The sequence below is a fragment of the Benincasa hispida genome, chromosome 9 (genome assembly GCF_009727055.1).
Source record: "Benincasa hispida cultivar B227 chromosome 9, ASM972705v1, whole genome shotgun sequence".
NCBI classification, from domain to species: Eukaryota; Viridiplantae; Streptophyta; class Magnoliopsida; order Cucurbitales; family Cucurbitaceae; genus Benincasa; species Benincasa hispida.
The window spans coordinates 76,489,775-76,507,104 of NC_052357.1; the positions used below are offsets into that span (position 1 = coordinate 76,489,775).

Genomic DNA, 17,330 nt, shown 5'->3' on the forward strand with positions numbered 1-17,330 from the left:
TAAACTGATTACATCAACATTTTTTTTTTTTTTTTTTTGGTAATAAACATGTTTTAAAAAGGGAGAAAAAAAAGAGGAAAACTAATTTAGTATAGCCAGAATTAGACGCTTTTTATTCGGAGAATTGATTGACCATGAAAGGAGGAAAATTGATCAAACACTTAATTTTGAGACGCAAAAAATGAACCACAAAATTCTAAGCCTTTCCTTTTCAATTTTTGGTTCCTCTTGGTGTACATTGATTACCCATCAATCATTCAAACACAAAATTTTGAACAATACAAGATTCATATTGAATCAACAAACATCCTTTGATATTCATGGAAAATGTCCTAAAGGATGAACCTCAAGTCTCTCACTAATCATATTCTTGCATTTTCTCTCTTTTCATTGCTGAATTCCATTTGTTTGCCTTCTTCTCTTTAGCCCATTCTTGATTCTTTCTCAACAATTTCTGAGTTCATGAACCGATTCGAGCGCGCAATATCTCAAAATGGTGGTAATGTCTCAAGCATTATGTCGTTCATTTCATTGAACATTTTTAAATATATGTGTTGATTGAATTGAATTGAATTATTGAATGAGCTTTATTGGTTCTCTTTTAAATAATAAATGTAGGAAGTCTACCAAGGTTTGAACTGCCCACCAATCCCCAAGAACTGCAAACCCCTGAATCTTTGGGTATTGTTTTGCGAAATGCACAACGACTCCTAAGTGATTATGCCATCTCTTCACTGCCGGTAAGTGTTATATTTATTTTTGTTTTTCATTTCTACGAGTAGGAGATTTGATCATTGACTTTTGAGATGGTAATTAATGTCGTATCTATGTGAAAATTAACTTTAAGAGACGAAAAATATATTTAGTTACGTTTTGATCTAATTAACATGTATTTTTATCAAACTCTTGATAAATCATATTGAGTTTTTTTGTTTTTTTTCAAAAGAAAAAAAAATCCTATTAGTTCATGCTATATTAGTTAAGGTCAATTAGCAAAGATTGAGTTTACATATAAATAATGAATTTTTTATCTGTTTTGTTTGATGTTGTGTGTGAATCCTTGCTTATTTTGATATGTACAAGTTCATGCTATATGTGTTAGGTCGATAATTTTATGGTTTTATAAATGATTTTGTTTTTAATTTTTACTTCTCTCAAGGAACATTTAGATTCTTAGCAAAATTTCAAATTTTATAAAATTGTTTGAAACTAATAGCTATCAATCAAGAGTCTTAATTCATATATCATGAATGTGTGTTTGTAGTATTTTTTTTTTTCTTTTTAGAGAATGATTGAATTGCATTAATTATTACGTTGGAGCTCTCTCATTTTAATTTTTGAACTTTAGAATTGTATATAAGAAAAACACCCATAGAGGGGTTTTTTTTTTTTCCCCCTTTTTCTTTTTCCTTATCCTTTTCCATTAGAATGGTAGATGAAAGTTTATGTAAACATATGTGATATTAGTGATTTCCTGAAATGAAAGGTAACAAAAATGTTAAACATTTGATGTAGTTGAAATTTGAGTTGTTAATGGTTTTTCGTATCAATTTTTTGCATATTAATTTTCGTTAATCTAACAAAAAGATTGATTAAAAAAAAAAAAACCTTCAAAATCCAAAAGCAAAATTGAAACTAACTAAAATTTACGAATATTTTATATAATTTAATCAACTCTTGAATAATCGAAACTAAATTGAGAAAATATTAGACATTGATAATTTAAAATTTATATTGAAAAAAAAAATATATGTAGCGAATTGCTGAGCGATTCGAGCAAGATGGGTCTTCAACTGATCCAACGGTAAGAGGTCAAATCCAAGAAGAATTAGTTCAAATAGGCCTTAGAATGCAACAGTTTGGAGCGCTTCTTCTGGATCTTGGCAGTTCAATCTTGACACTCCGTTTGGAACAATCAACGGTAAATTCCTTTTTTCTTTGTTTCTTTTTAATTTATTTCTTTTAATTCAATTTTTATGCATATATAACCTAAAGTAAAAATAAAATAAAATAAAAAACAAATGGTATTATTTAGATTGATCTCCAAGATCTTGCTCAAAGGGTTGTATCTACCAATTGTCCAATGGATGTGTTTCGTGCTGTGGTAGAAAGTTCAGCTCGAATTTCTGGGAGTAGTGGTCAAGATGTTGCTACTGAATTGTGCACCGATGAGACACTTGCTGAGGTACCATTTTTTCTTATCTTTAATTTTATCTTCAATATAATTACTTTTTAATCTTTTAATTCATTTACATACATGAAGTTTTAGAGAATTATTTATTTAATCTATGAATTTGGATGAGTACGTGTGTTCGGTCCTTTAAATTTTTTAAATGTATTTCTTGAGTGTTCAAGTTTTTAAAAATATATGCATTTGATCTCTAAATTCAAAAAATATCTTCTTAGTCTTTGAATTTTTAAAATTGGTTTAAAAAGTTCACCGAGTATTTTTTTATTATTATTATTTTGAATTAGAAAAACAATCATTACTTCCATAAAATTATACATAGACTTTTTTTTTTTTTAAATTCAGAATGTCATATAATTATTTAAATTAAGTAAAAATTACTTCAAAAACATTGTAAACCTATTCTGAAGAATTTATAGAATAAAATTGTACATTTTGAAAATTCATTAATTGAATGCACATATTTTAAAATAGTTTAGAGTCTAGAAAAAAGTAAGTTTTGAAAATACAGAGACCAAATATAAATATTCTTCAAACTCTAGAGATTAAAAACGTAGTTTTTATATATAAAAAAAATCATGAAATTTTTAAATGTGTATGATATATCATCGACCCATGGAATACTCTTGAAGGAGCTAAACAATTTTCATATGTTCATAGTGAATTTTTATAATTTGAGTTGGTTTGTGCTATTAGCAAGTTCTTATTAGATTCATTGTGATTTTTTTGGTAATTGTAACTTTATTAAAAATAAATAAATTGAAAATTATACGTGTCTCTAGGTTTTGCTTTTTTTAAAAATAGAATTTGAATGATATCTGATTTCTATGTGATTGCTATCTAGTTGATTGTTATACCTACAATTACAAAAAAATTGAAGTCGTGACTTTGATTTCTTAAAATATATTTAACATACAATATAATTTTTCTTTTATAGGAATATTTAGAGATGTTCGCAAGTGATATAAACCGACGTTTACAAAGCAATTCAGAACAGGAAAATTAATACATTTTCTCGAAGGATATTCGGAGATTTGTGGGTGTTGAAGTCCAACGGTGCCTCATCTTGTAATGCTGATCATTGGATATTATTAGTTTTCTCTCAACTTTATTTTTTGGTATATTGCTTCTTTTTCTTTTTATAAACATATTATGCTTTAAATTGACGTATTTTCTTTCCCCAAAAAAAAATCTATTTTATTATATTCTAATTGTAGAATTTTAGGCTGTAAAATACATTTCCAGCTATGTTTTCTATTCTTTGATATTTTTAGTTATATCATGCAAGTGAAACTTATAATTTTATTTTATTACATAAAACAAAATTTTTCAATATTCTAATTAATGAAATATTCTTCTACGTTGTTTTATTTAAATGATTATAATTATTTGAATAGTTGTCCGTTCTAATATTTCATATCGATGATCTATATCATATTCATATACGAAAGGTTTTATCAATTCGCCTCGTAACTATTTGATTCAAATGGAGCTATTTTCTGTTATTTAAAATAAATAACCTTATTTTTAATTCTGTCCTTAAAAATGCATAAGTGAAGTTTCTTCTTCTTCTTCTTTTTTTTTTGAATAAGTTTGGCAGCTGTTACATATCAATTTCACACACTACAATTTTCTTTTTATCCATATTTTTTTAAACTTTTAATTTTGTGATGTTGTTGAATTTTCAATTTTAAATTAAGATCTACAGACCTAAATACAAGATTAAAAAATTTGGGTTCCCCATACATAAATTATAATATCTACTTATTGAATCAGTTAATTTTATTTTTTAATATATTGAAAATTATGAGCAAGAATTGAAATCTTTGACAAATTCTTTATAAATTTCTTTATTTACACATATGAGAATATCTATATTCTATGGATACAGTACAGACATCAAGTTGAAATATTGGTTAAAAATAGTTTTGGTCCAAAATTTTATGAAAGTAACAATTTAATTGCTAAACTTTAGTTTGTAATGATTTAGTCTCTATATTTTCAATTTTGTAACAATTTAGTTTTTATATTTTCAAATTTTTAATAAGTACAAAAATTTATCAACTAATTTTTAATTATTTATGATATAAAATTTTATTTTATAAAATATTGAGTTTCCAATTACTTTATCGGTTTATTTTATACAATAAATTTTATTAAATATTAATACTAATTTCTATAATAGAAACTAAATTATTACAAATTTTAAATTAAAATGACTAAATTGTTACATGGTAAAGTTTAATAACTAAATTGTTACGAAATTGAAAGTTCATGGACTAAATTGTTGCAAAGTAAGTTCAGAAGACCGAATTGTTACCTTATGAAAGTTCATGCACTAAAAACGACTTTTAACATTTTTTTAAAAAATTAAAGAAAAAATCGATTTCTAGGGGTGTACGTGGGTTGAGTTGGATTAGGTTGTGACATATTTTTGGACAACTCAAAAATTGAGGTTGGTCAAGTTGACAACCCAAATGACCTCAACATGGTCGCCAACCCAGTGAGTAGCATTGTCGGGTTATTATTTGTCACCTTCTTAATTTAAAATATTTAAATTTATCTACAATATATATCTAATAATTAAAATCTCATAAAAACTCAATTCTTACCTATCATATCGCCAAATGAGACATAGACATAATGCATTCACTATCAACCTCAAGGTTAGAGTTCGGTTCTTCTGTCCCATGCTTTAATCTAATACCTTTGCAAAAAAAAAAAAAAAAAAACCATAATATCTACTACAAACTTTATAAATAAAAAAAAAAACAAACACTTAAATAAAAAAACATAAAAGAATTCAAATTCATCCACTTTAAAAATATATATATAAAAAACTTTATACAAAAAAAACACTTAAATAAAAAAACATAAAAGAATTCAAATTCTTCCATTTTAAATATATATATATGTAATTCAGATTGAATTGGGTCCATCCATTTTTTTTATTCAACTCTATACCCGACTGGCCGATCCAATCCAACAAAAATAGAAACCATTAAGCCAACCCAATTAAAAAATAAAATGAACTGAACCCAATCGGATTCGGTTTGTTTGAACACCCTATCAGTTTCCTTGCATTGAAGACGTGGCGTATTGTAATTGGATAAAAGCTGAATGAAACAATACTATCACCCAGGGGCGATTATACTCTCCGTCTGCTTTTCCCTCCCTCTACGATCGATAGAGAGAGAATTATTCAGCCTACTCTTCTGCCTTCGTGTTGGGGGTTTTCGCTGTTACAGTCCTCCCATGGCGCCTTCAGCTCCGTCAAGCTCAGCCCCTGAATTTCAAACGCCCAAAAAGCCACTTAGTTTATTCGCTAACGCGCTAAAACGCAAGGATAGCTTCATTCAGTTCTTCGCCATGACTGGTATTTTGCTTCTAAGCTTCCGATCTTTGGGTCAGAAGTACCGTATCCACGACCTTCAAGAGGACACTACGGCTCTCAAACAAGAACAGGAAACCCTAATTGACCGTATGAAGAACATCAAGCGCAGCCTCCTTCATGAGGCATCCCTCGAGTCCACTGGCCTCTTCGCATCCAGGCTTCGCCTTCTATTCAGCGAAGAAGATTGACTGCTTTAAGTCTTCATTCTGTGAGTTTGTAGTCATGATTTTTATTTTCTTCCTGCTTCCCAAATTTTACTCGATTTTGGAGACTTCCCTGCATTTTTGTTGTTGCGGTTTGTAACCTTTGCTGACACTTTTTGTTTACTTTTTCTAATGTAATAAAGAGGTCAATCCAATCTTCGGTGAAGTTTTGTTTTGTTCGTTGTTTTTTGGTTATTCTGAACTGGATGGTTGAATTTGTTGTTTCAAGCAATACAAAACCCTATTGATTTAGGATTTTAATGATGATTCTTCTTTCTCATAGACCCTGTCCCCACTGGGCTGCGCATTTATGGTATGTCATCATTCTTACCACTCAGGCGTAGATAGAAATGGTTGGGTGAATGAGTGATTATGCTTCAAGACTTCGAGCTCTGTAAAACTATGCTGAATAAACATTGATGAAAAGTAGTATGGTTGTTTTTGGAAACTTCCGAGTACCTGTAGGAAATTTACTCCCAGTATGGCTCATGATTTTTACGGTCTTGTTTCTTCTTGATATAATGTTGATCTTCTCGTGTAGAAATAGCAAGAGATGAAATTACTTTATACATTTTCAGCAAGAAATTTGCATTTAGAGATATCGATTTAGATAAATTGTAGGCTTTGAAAGAAGAGTAATATTTCAGTGCATCATGTTGTACTCATCTTTATGCAGCTCACTCTAATGACACACAAAAAGAAAGTTCAAAAGAAAGAATAGTTTGCAGCATGGTAAGCTGTGATTGAACAATTGAGTGGATTGCATCAAAATGAGTGCATTCCGAGAGATGTACTTAAGTGTTTTTTTTTTTTTTTTGAAAGAATGGCAACTGAGAACAAGTTTGCTACTTGAGGAATTGGATCGAATGGTGAAACATCTAGTTCAATTTACCTTCAACTCAAATATGTGTCGACTAATGATAAAGCTCCCAATTGTGTAATTTCTGGCGAAATTTTTGGCACAAGGATACCACAAAGCTTATGTTATGCTATTATAGTGATGTAGGATAGACGGAATTCCTTCTCCCAAGAGCTGTAGCTGATATAAGAGCTTTTTGGACTTTGAACCCATTTCTTCAAACTTCAAAGACATTGCTTATAAAACCAATTGTGCCTATCAGTACCAACTAGCCCGAGGAAAATATCCAAGGGCACACTTTCATATTCAAGTGATGGATAATAGTTAGGAAAATTTATAGGGTAGAATAGATGTGCTGATTCTTCATAAAGTTGCCATTAATTAGAGAAAGTTCACTTTGTGCCCACATGTTCTAGTGATGCCTGCATCATTATCCTTTTCTTAGGAAAAAAAACTCACTCTACAGTGCACCCTATCAGACTTGAATCGTGGACCATGATGTGCCAAGATTATGCTATTTGATGTAGGACATTTGAACCAATTCTCTCAAAAGTTATTGCCCTTCTTCACATCACTCATGACCAAGTACGAGAATAATCAAAGCCTTTTCTGTTTGGACCCATCTACTTAGGAGCATCGCGCATGAACCGCTGGTGTGTAGTCAATAAGAGGGAGAACGTATTTTTCAAATGGACCTCTCAAGGTGATGGATGAAGCCACTTCAAACTTATTTGCCATACAGCTGATTGAATTTTCAGCATTACGGTATGTAGTTCAGTACCACTACATTCATCCCTAGCCTCAACCGAGCTATTCAATGATCTATTGAGCTCATCTACATTCTTGCTTAGACTTCTTTTCTACTTATTTTCTATAGCTCATCGAAAGCATTGATCACGTCTCTTAGTATTTGGGGTATTATACTCCCAACTAGTTGCTTGCGTGAAGTCTGTTGGCAATTGGCATTCAAAATTTTAAGCCAATGGTGAAATTTTTTCAATTATTTGTCTATTCCATTCTTTGTGTCGAGAAGAGGGTCATTGTCAGAGAATCCTAACCTTGATTTGAAATGATTTGAAATGATTTGTAGACATAATGAGCATTTGATTTGAAAATAACTTGGCAGGGCGCTTTAACTCAGCACTGCTGCAATGCTACAGGTTATGTAATTTTGCCGCGTTTAGGGGTATCAGGTTGCTTGGCTTGGCGTTTTGGTTTATTCGATTGCATAATTATGTGGTATGGTTTCAATAATGTTCAGTCCACATGCAGCAAAAGGGAAGTTTGGCAGCTGTCTGTGGGTCAGCGTTGTTTGTAGTGATTATTTGAACTTATTATATGGTTTTAGCGCTTCTTGCGGAACGTTTTCAAATTCTAGATTTGACGTTTCCTTTTATTTTTTCTTCAAATTCTCAGAACAGTGCTTTTCTGTTGATTTTGGTGGCCTCTTTATGCTGAAAATGGTCTTTTTGTTGGCTAATTACTGGAAAGATTTGCCTTTACATTTGATTTGTTTCTTTATGAGAATTTATAAATACTCCGGAGGGTCAAGTCATTTGAGTTTTGTTCTATTGTAAATGTAGAAGTATACTTCGTTATATTGTAGTAAGGTTCTGGACTAAAGAACTTGTACCTTCAATACCAAAATGAATTTATTCTTTTAATTAGTGAATTTTGCTTCTATTCAATTCTTGTCTTTTAACAGCGTCAATCAATTTCTGATAGCATTAATAATTGATGAGTCTTGACTAAATTGGTTGGATATGATGAAATACTGGACATGCTATTGATTATGCTCTCTTGACATTTTGGGTTTTTGTGACAAAAATTAAATTTCGTAGCAAAGTTTTCTTTTTTAGAAAGTTCACAAATTTTCCAGTATATGCCAACTAAATTTATAACGTTTTGACAAATTAGATTCTTGAATTTTTATATTTATTTTTAAAGTTTATTAGTGTTTTATAGGCCAGCATTTGTTATATTCAATGTCTTTTAAGATTCATGGGCTATTTAGGCATAAAATTAGATAGTAAGAGTTCCATGTTTTATAAGTTTATAATTTTTTTTAAACATGTTTAACATGATAAGGAACATCCTATACAAAGTTAAAAGTTAGATAACTAAATTTAATCGGAAAATAGTCATAATTAACGATAATTAACCTATACTCTTTCTGAAAAAAAAAATTGAGAATTCACCAGTCACCACATGCTATCTTAGCCTTCAAAACCAAGCCATGTGAGAGACATACATGCAAAATGCATTATATAATGTTAATGTGGGACCCCAGCACCGACACTCCACACTCTTCTTCTGTTTTTTTTTTTTCTTTCTTTAAATTCTCTCTAATAACAAAAAATACTGTGTTGTTGTACTAGTAGCATTGCCCCCATTCTAATATTTTTCCCTCCCATTTTTTAATTTTAATTTTATAATTTTCTTTTGCGGCTAAGACTCGTCTTCTTAGTTCTTCTAACCCACTGTTTTCTTGCTCTTCCTGTATCCCACTTTAAATACTCCCCCATCCGGCCATCCCCATCTCATCACCTTCAATACCCATCACCATCTCTCCTCTTAAATCTCATAATCCAAACCCAAATCCAAAAATGCTTCCTCTAACTTCACCTTTCTTTGCACTCTCTGCATTCTTCTGCTTCTTCTCCACCGTTTCTGCTGAAAATCCCTACCGCTTCTTCACCTGGAATGTCTCCTACGCCAACATTTACCCTCTCGGCGTTCGCCAGCAGGTCCGCTTTTTTTCTTCTTTGTGTTGCATCTTTTCTTTGTTTTCTTTGATCTGATCGTTAATAGCTTCCATGATCTGTTCTTCTTCTTCTTCTTCAGGGAATACTCATCAATGGCCAATTCCCTGGCCCTGACATCCACTGTGTCACCAATGACAACCTCATCATCAATGTCTTCAACAGCTTGGACGAGCCCTTCCTCATTTCCTGGTATTTCCCTTTTACTCTCTCTGCTTCTCTTCATCTCAATTTCAGTCGGCAAAAAGAAAGAAGATTAAATTAGAAAAAAAAAGAAAAAAAAAAGAAAGAAGTAAATTCCAACAGCCACCGCCCCACTTATACTGCCTATTACTGTACTAGAGTTCAGTGCCAGAGTGTTTGTCGTGTTGTGAATTTGTAATTAGTTTCTTTATTATAGAGATCTCAGTCTTCAAGCTTCCATTGACTTCTGCTTTTCTTGCTTAAAAAGTATGCTTTGATGTCTTTCAACTTGTCATCCTCCTCTACTTCACATACAACTCCTCTCTTGATATGTTTTTTGTTTACTGTTTTGATACTATATTAGATCGCTAATCGATGGTGATGAGTTACGGCAAATTTAATTATACCAATACTTTTAACTATGTTGCTTCTAATTTGTATCTTGTTTGGATCCGGCTGCTGTTGTTTGTGTTTGATTTGATGTTTTTATAATGTTGACTAAAGTTGGAGTTCTTTTGAGTTTTGACAAAGACTACTCGTAGTTGTTACCATAACACCGTCTGTATGTAACATTATGGATTAAATTCCAAGCAAAATAATGGAGAATGGAAGTTTGTTTGCTGAGAAAGCTTCTATCTCATGATTAATGGAAGTCGTTTGAGTAATTAAAACCTCTCACCGGCGGAAACATTGATTGATTATTATCTTCTTTTTTCTTTTTTCTTTTTTGTGGTCCACTTTGGTCTGAGTGCTTTTACGATAACATGTACCAGAAAGCAGAGTAGAGAATGGGTAGATTGGGATGTTTGGCCCACCAAGAAATTTTCAACAGCTTCAGTTTTTCTCCTTTTTTTCCTTCCTTTCCTCTAATGGAACTTTTAAAATGACTACTTTGGTCCCCATAGTTTCTTTTGGATCGAAATTGGTTTTTCAAAAAAAAAAAAAAAAGGAAATTGAAAATTTTAATTCTCACCGTTATTTCAATTATTGATTATTTAATACATAGACCTTAGGTAATGAAGTGGACGTGTATTGAAATCATATAAGTTGAGATCAATATTGAAGAGGCAAAAGAGAGCAAAATAGTTTATTTCAACATTTAAGTACTTAACCACATTTTCTGTTGGTCAAAGTATTGAGTTCTATTTATTTTAGTATTTTAATGGTCTAAGTTTAGTTTGTTACTTTTTAAAAATTTTAAATTTAGTCATTTAAATTATTCTTTTTAAATTATTTAAATAATAATAATAATTTTCATGTAAAAAAGTTAAAATATATGTAACTATATTTTTGTCATATTTTCAAAATTCATAAAAGAAATGTTAATAGATACTAATTTTTTCTTTAAAAAAATAACCATAAACTAGCACCATTAATCATGTTTAAAAGTGTATAGTTTAAAATTGGTCATTTAAAAGTATATAACTCAAATAAAGTGAAACGAGTACTAAAAATGATATTTTAACCCTTTTTATTCATCGTTCTTCGAAATGTTATTCGTAGAAAGTAAAATATTTAAATGAGTAATTTATTTCAAGATTTAAACGAATTAAGCAACTATTTTTGGACGAAAAAAAGTGTATATATATTTTTATTTTTATTTTTTTAGGTTGGAGTAGTCTCATCATCTTACATTGGAGTTTGAATTGTGTAAACTTCAGGAACGGAATTCAACAGAGAAGAAATTCATACGAAGACGGTGTTTATGGAACAACGTGCCCAATCCCTCCCGGGAAGAACTTCACGTACATTCTCCAAGTCAAGGATCAGATCGGCAGCTTTTACTATTTCCCTTCTCTTGCCTTCCACAAGGCCGCCGGCGGTTTCGGTGGCATCAGAATCCTCAGCCGCCCTCGGATTCCCGTCCCCTTCCCCGATCCCGACGGCGATTACACCGTTCTCATCGGCGACTGGTACAAGTCCAATCACACGGTATGTATTTAATCTTCCCCAGCGAGCATTTTTTTACTCTTTTTTTTTTCTTCAAAATTTTTAGGGGAAAAAAAAAGGAAATGTTGGAAACCGGGGAGTGGGCGGTGAATGCGAATCGCATTATCGCAAATTTTTTTTCCGTCGGTAGGTAGTGGGGTCCACTCCGTGACCTTGAATTATTGGCGACCGAATCAAATGTTCGCTTTTTGGTTCGGTGGGGTTTAATAATGACTTGGGAATGCTCGTTTCGTACCGAAAACTTTGAAAATGGTTATTGCTCAATTCTCGTTCATTCAAGGAAATTAATTGGGAAATTGTTTTTAAATTGAAAAAGTACTGAAAAAGATTTTCTAACTATAGCAAAATTTCAGACACATACGGATAAACATCTATAAGTTTGTTAAGTGACATAGTAGACTATTTATTAATAGACAATAACATTTTACTATATTTGTAAATATTTTAGTTTATTTTTTAATATTTGAAAACGATCTATATTAATATTCTAATAATTTAATTTTAATTTTTAAATTTTGCATTAAGAATTATTTTATTGACCAATTATTTTACAGAGATATACAATTCTTTTCTGAAAAGTTATAGAGAAATGCAATTATACATTATTTAACTGAAATTTAAATTCTGTTTAGCTATCTTATAAAACATATCTATATATATAATTATCTTAAAGAAACAAATGTAATGAACTTGGGAAATTTTTTCACTAAATAACATAAATTTAAATGTAATAAACTTTTTGATATACTTGAAAATATATATCATTTTATGCTTGGGTGTTTAAATTATGTAAATGCTTCTAGATTAGGCATTGGGCGTCTAAATGAAACTGAGTTTAATGAAGATTTGTGGGTGATACCATGTTTGAATTTTTGTTTAAGTACAACAAGGTATGGACTAAGCTCAAAATTGGCTACAATATTTGAAGTTTGAGAGACTACAATAGTACCTGAAAAATAGATAGATGAAAACAAATTGAAGCTTATGATCTATCCATACGTTGAATGTATTTTGAATAGCATTTTCCCTTCGTCAGAGGCTTCAAGTTTCTGTATCTTCTTTTTTCTTATCTGAGCTTTTAAATTTTGGGGATGGTGAATAGACCCTGAAGGCTCATCTGGATCGTGGTAAGAAGCTTCCATTTCCAGATGGAATCCTCATCAATGGCCGTGGCAATGATACCTCTTTTAGCGTCGAACAAGGTACATTCCCTGTGTAATTCGATTACTGATTCAAAGCACAATGGAAATGAGATGATCATCATTTATGTCAATGCTATTGTAGGAAAAACTTACAGGTTGAGAATTTCAAATGTGGGGCTGCAGCATTCCCTCAACTTCCGAATTCAAGGTCATAAAATGAAGCTTGTAGAAGTGGAGGGAACACATACCCTTCAAACGACCTACTCCTCACTCGACGTTCATGTTGGTCAGTCTTACTCTGTGCTTGTCACGGCTGATCAGCCAGCTCAGGACTACTACATTGTCGTCTCCACTCGCTTCACTTCTCGGGTGCTCACTACCACTGGCATTCTTCGTTACAGTAACTCTGCTGGCCCTGTCAAAGGTCCTTCTCCTGGCGGTCCAACAATACAGATCGATTGGTCCCTCAACCAAGCGCGCTCTATCAGGTTACATACTTTCTTTTTACCATCCTTTCTAGCTTGAGTCAAGTAGTAAATAGGCTATAGGTTAAACAACAAGTAAGCTTGTCTGGTAACCATTTCGTTTTTGTTTTTAGTCTTTAAAAATTAAGCCTATAAATATCATTTCACCTCTAAGTTTATTGCTTTGTTATTTATTTTCTACCGATGTTTTTAAAAAGTAAACAAAAGTTTCAAAAAAAAAAAAATTGTTTTGCTTTGAAATTTAGCTAAGAATTCAATTCTTCTACTTAAAAAAGATAAAATTCATTGTAAGTAACAGGAGGAAATAAGCTTAATTTTCAAAAACCAAATGTTTACCAAACGGGGGTTTAGCTTTTTGGATATAAACATTATGAACCAAATTAATGTCTAGAATCCATATGTAGGGAGCGCTGGAAACATATTTAATGCAACTTTCCATAAAAGCTTTTAATTATTTTACGGAATCAGACCAATGGGTTAGTCTGTTTCCATGTCTTGGTATAGTCTTTTTGATTTATGACTTTTTCTGTTTTGCAGGACCAATCTTACAGCCAGTGGACCAAGGCCAAACCCACAAGGGTCATATCACTATGGTCTCATAAACACAACCAAAACCATCATACTTTCCAATTCTGCTGGTCAAGTCAACCGCAAACAAAGGTATGCGGTTAACAGTGTGTCGTTCATCCCTGCTGACACTCCCTTAAAACTTGCGGACTTCTTCAAAATCGGAGGGGTTTTTCGCGTTGGAAGCATCTCTGATAGGCCTACCGGTGGAGGAATCTACCTCGACACATCCGTGATGGGTGCAGACTATAGAGCCTTTGTTGAAATTGTGTTCCAAAACAATGAGAACATTGTCCAAAGTTGGCATATTGATGGCTACTCTTTCTTCGTGGTTGGGTAAGCTTGCATACTTGACACATATGTTTCAATGGTTAGTCTATGATTGAAAAACTCAATTTCTAAAACTGCTCTATTTTCAGCATGGATGGAGGCCAATGGACGCAGTCTAGTAGAAACCAATACAATCTTCGGGATGCAATTGCCCGTTGCACGACTCAGGTGAGCATCGACCATTGATCCCTTCTGGCTTTCTGCCCCACAATTATTCTGTTTAAATGGCCTGATGATGGTGTTTGGTGCAGGTATACCCTTACTCATGGACTGCAATTTACGTGGCCCTCGATAACGTGGGGATGTGGAATGTGAGGTCGGAATTTTGGGCAAGACAGTATCTTGGACAACAATTCTACCTCCGTGTCTATACGCCATCGACTTCGCTCAGGGACGAGTTCCCCATTCCAAAGAACGCTCTTCTGTGTGGCAGGGCTAGTGGTAGACACACTAGACCGCTCTAAATCAGTAGCCATTCCAAATACTTAGACCCCCGCCCAAACAAGGTAGTTAAAGTCTATCTTAGCTTTAATATATGATGAAAAGCAAGGCCTCTTTGTTTTCATATTGTTGTAACCAGGAACTATAGTTATAACCGCCCGGTCCTCCAATCGACCCCAGCTCGGGGTTGGGTCACATTCTTTCGCAAGATATTATTCGATATCCTTACCCATTTAGTCATCTCTTCTTTATGATATTGTTACCTGTCAACGTTCGTTAATATCAAGATTTGCTTTTGAGGTGTGGATAGAAGAATCTATCAATCCAGAATAACATGAGAATCTCGCGTAATTTTTCTTGTTCCTTTAAGTATTCTCGTGCAGCGTGAATCCAGATTCATTGTTGACCTTTGTCACTCTTTTCGATGGAGTATAGAATATTAATAGATGCTATTTGGGCCACGTGTCTGAAAATGATTTGAGAATGGCTCAAATAGTTTTTATCTTTCTGTATTCCATTTTGTTCACATCTTGAAGATGGATTGTCTGTTCTGCTTTGATGAGCACTAATGGTCGGTGGAGAAGAGGGAAAACATCGGAAAAAACAAATAATTTTCCATCAGATTTACATATAAATTTCAATTCTATACCTAATTGAATCCTAAGTTTTTTTTCCTTCTAATTTTGTATTTAGTAGATTTATAATTTTTTTGAAAGCTAAAAGTTTAAAGAGAATTTTTATTTTTTAAAATTTAGGAACTAAACAGCAACAACTTTCAAAGCACATGATAAATCTGCAATTTAACCTTATGTTTTCTAATTCAATCTCTCTACAACTGGGTTGTAATAAAACACCCTCATACATTTAACCACTTCATCAAACCTATAAAATTTGACAATTAAGCTCTTAAATATTAAGAAACAAAAAATGCATTTCTTATAAATTAAAAAAAAAAAAAAAAAAAAAGAACAAAAAACAAACTGCAAAAACCACTTCTTTTTTCACTTTTGTGGGGAGTTAATGAATAAAGTCAAATATTTATATTATTATATTTTGATCTTGGTTATGAATATTGGGTTGCTACAAGAATTTGGATTTTATTGTAACAACCTTATAATTTTAAGGTTTAAGTTTAACTATGATAACAATTATAATTCGTAGGTGGTTTATACATTTTGTAATTTTCAAGGTCAATTGCAACAATGGCCCTTGAAACAATGGCATGAAATTAGGAGGCTGATTAATTAAGTTAAAATTCAAACAAAAAAGTGTTTGAATAGACAGAACCTCTAATTTGAAATTAAATTTAATCTGTGTTGTGCTATATATATGTATATACATTTTGTTGATATTTTCACTCTATAAGTTCAATATTAACATGAAAGGTTGAATTAACATTTTCATGCTAACGTACAAAATCTATAAAACATAAAAAAAATAAGCAATGAAGAATTACTAATGTGAATATAGTGAAAATATATAAAATGTTTGTCTATTAATTTAAACCATTTTTTTTATTTTTTTTTTTTTGTTTTTATAATTTTTCCAAAAATATCTATTCACACCTACATTTTACAAATATTTTCATCCATATTTTTGTAAAATTGACACTTGTACACTTCTACTATAATGCCCTTTTTTCTTTCTTTCTCTGGACTTGTTATATGGAAAAATTTTCTATATTAGGGTTACTATGAACATTTTTCTATACTATCTTCATTCTTTATGTGTCACGTCGATCCGCTTTTAAAAATAAGGTAAAACCTATTAACATTAGTGTGAGGTTGACAAATATTTATGAAGAAAAAATTATAGTGTAAAGAAGGGATGTGTGATACTACTGGGGATATACATGAGTTGGGTTGATTGGATTGACAACCCAAAAGACTCGAAAAAAGTCTTCAACCCAACCCAACCCTTAAAATTCGGGTTGAGTTGGGTTGGGTTATCGGGTTAGAACTTATTTTTTTAATTAAAATATGTAAATTTATTTACAACATATGACTAATAAGTAAAATCTCATAAAACTCAAATATTAAATACCAGATATCTATGATATTTATTACAAATTTTGAATAAAAACAAACATCATCACAATTCTAAAAAAATATATTAAAATTCACAATCAATCAATCCAAAGTAATTGAACTTTAAATTAAGAAAAATATACGTATAGTTCAGGTTGAGTTGGGTCAATTAGATTTTTTTTACGACCCAATCTAACCCTAAAAAAATGGAAAAAGTTTAACCCGACCCAATCCAAAAACAAAATTAACTTAATCCAACCTTTATATTTTGGGTTAATATTCTGAATTGTTCGAATTGTCCGATCATTTCAACACCTATATTGTAGTACCGATTACAATATCAATAATTTAATCTTTATGGATGAGAAGGCAATACGTCGACGTTTTACATTACCTCAGGAATATGGATTGGAAACACGATTCTCTTTGTTAGAGAGGTAAATAATACCCAAAAAAAAAAAAAGGAAAAACAAGGAAACTCACGCCATGAAGAAAAAGAAGAAGAATGTCCAAAAAGATGAGTTACCAAATCTATTATAAATTGGTTGAAAAATATTCCAACTCCTCCAAAGGACGTCTGCCATCTGTACCAATTCTTTTATTCTTTTTTTGTATTATTTTGTGCCCACAACAGAGGGCCACTGTGTATAAAATGAGAGGGTGATTATACCCAATATACAACAAGAAATACAAGGAAAAATTCATCCTAAAACCCCCTAAATAGTCATTCTTCAACTTGGTATCAGAGCTCCATGGCCAACACCACCCCTGCCGAAAGTTCTTCCTCCATTGAACCAGT

General features: G+C 31.7%; 3 protein-coding genes across 4 annotated transcripts; all 3 read left to right on the forward strand.

Annotated features, from left to right (window-relative positions):
• The first annotated feature begins 280 nt into the window (after nucleotides 1-280).
• Nucleotides 281-3,453, forward strand: LOC120087140. Of its 2 annotated transcripts, none has more exons than XM_039044036.1 (5): nucleotides 281-499; nucleotides 619-740; nucleotides 1,757-1,921; nucleotides 2,036-2,185; nucleotides 3,126-3,453. In XM_039044036.1, exons 1-5 carry the CDS (start codon nucleotides 463-465, stop codon nucleotides 3,192-3,194), a joined length of 543 nt encoding a protein of 180 aa, XP_038899964.1. In that variant the 5' UTR covers nucleotides 281-462; the 3' UTR covers nucleotides 3,195-3,453. The 2 variants fall into 2 exon arrangements, with proteins under 2 accessions (XP_038899964.1, XP_038899965.1); XM_039044037.1 differs by having other exon boundaries at nucleotides 2,109-2,185.
• A 1,876-nt stretch (nucleotides 3,454-5,329) lies between these two features.
• Nucleotides 5,330-5,951, forward strand: LOC120085692. The gene has a single exon (XM_039041835.1). The coding sequence runs from the start codon at nucleotides 5,444-5,446 to the stop codon at nucleotides 5,768-5,770; it is 327 nt and encodes a 108-aa protein (XP_038897763.1). The 5' UTR covers nucleotides 5,330-5,443; the 3' UTR covers nucleotides 5,771-5,951.
• Nucleotides 5,952-6,208: 257 nt separating this feature from the next.
• LOC120085691 (L-ascorbate oxidase homolog) lies at nucleotides 6,209-14,855 on the forward strand. The gene is made up of 8 exons (XM_039041834.1): nucleotides 6,209-9,391; nucleotides 9,489-9,598; nucleotides 11,251-11,521; nucleotides 12,642-12,741; nucleotides 12,824-13,169; nucleotides 13,704-14,069; nucleotides 14,153-14,231; nucleotides 14,315-14,855. The coding sequence occupies exons 1-8, from the start codon at nucleotides 9,251-9,253 to the stop codon at nucleotides 14,525-14,527; spliced, it is 1,626 nt and encodes a 541-aa protein (XP_038897762.1). The 5' UTR covers nucleotides 6,209-9,250; the 3' UTR covers nucleotides 14,528-14,855.
• Nucleotides 14,856-17,330: the final 2,475 nt, after the last annotated feature.